The 344-nt window shown below is 63.7% G+C and overlaps 1 protein-coding gene across 1 annotated transcript in view; it reads left to right on the top strand.

The window, feature by feature from the left end:
* Window position 1: 1 nt before the first annotated feature.
* The window catches only part of LOC103614650 (E3 ubiquitin-protein ligase TRIM41-like), a gene marked incomplete at its 5' end in the record, with an annotated part of 2,694 nt that continues 2,351 nt past the window's right edge, over window positions 2-344 (top strand). Inside the window, one exon of the mRNA XM_017732920.1 lies at window positions 2-262. Within this exon, the coding sequence (XP_017588409.1) occupies window positions 2-262 (261 nt within the window). The remainder of the gene's footprint in view (window positions 263-344) is intronic.

Genomic DNA, 344 nt, shown 5'->3' with positions numbered 1-344 from the left:
GGATGTGGAGCAGGAGGAGGAGGAGGATGAGGCTGGTGTGGAGGAGGAGGAAGATGACGACATGTGGGAGGAGGAGGAGGAGGAGGAAGCCGAGCTCTGGGAAGACCCCGCGGAGGACGAGGAGGAGGAGGAAGAGGAAGAAGCCACCGCGTGGGCAGGGGGCGCGCAGGGGGGGCTTTACTTCGGGGACGAGGACTTTGATGAGGACGTGATGGAGGAGGACGTGGAGGAGGAGGAGGAAGCGGAGGAAGAGGAGGAGGACGAGGAGGAGGAGGAGGAGCAGGATGAGGACGAGGACGAGGAGGAGGAGGAGGAGGGAGACGAGGACGAGTAAGATGAGGGAG

The sequence above is a fragment of the Corvus brachyrhynchos genome, unplaced genomic scaffold, assembly GCF_000691975.1.
Source record: "Corvus brachyrhynchos isolate BGI_N302 unplaced genomic scaffold, ASM69197v1 scaffold535, whole genome shotgun sequence".
NCBI classification, from domain to species: Eukaryota; Metazoa; Chordata; class Aves; order Passeriformes; family Corvidae; genus Corvus; species Corvus brachyrhynchos.
This window is presented reverse-complemented; position numbering and strand designations above follow the sequence as displayed.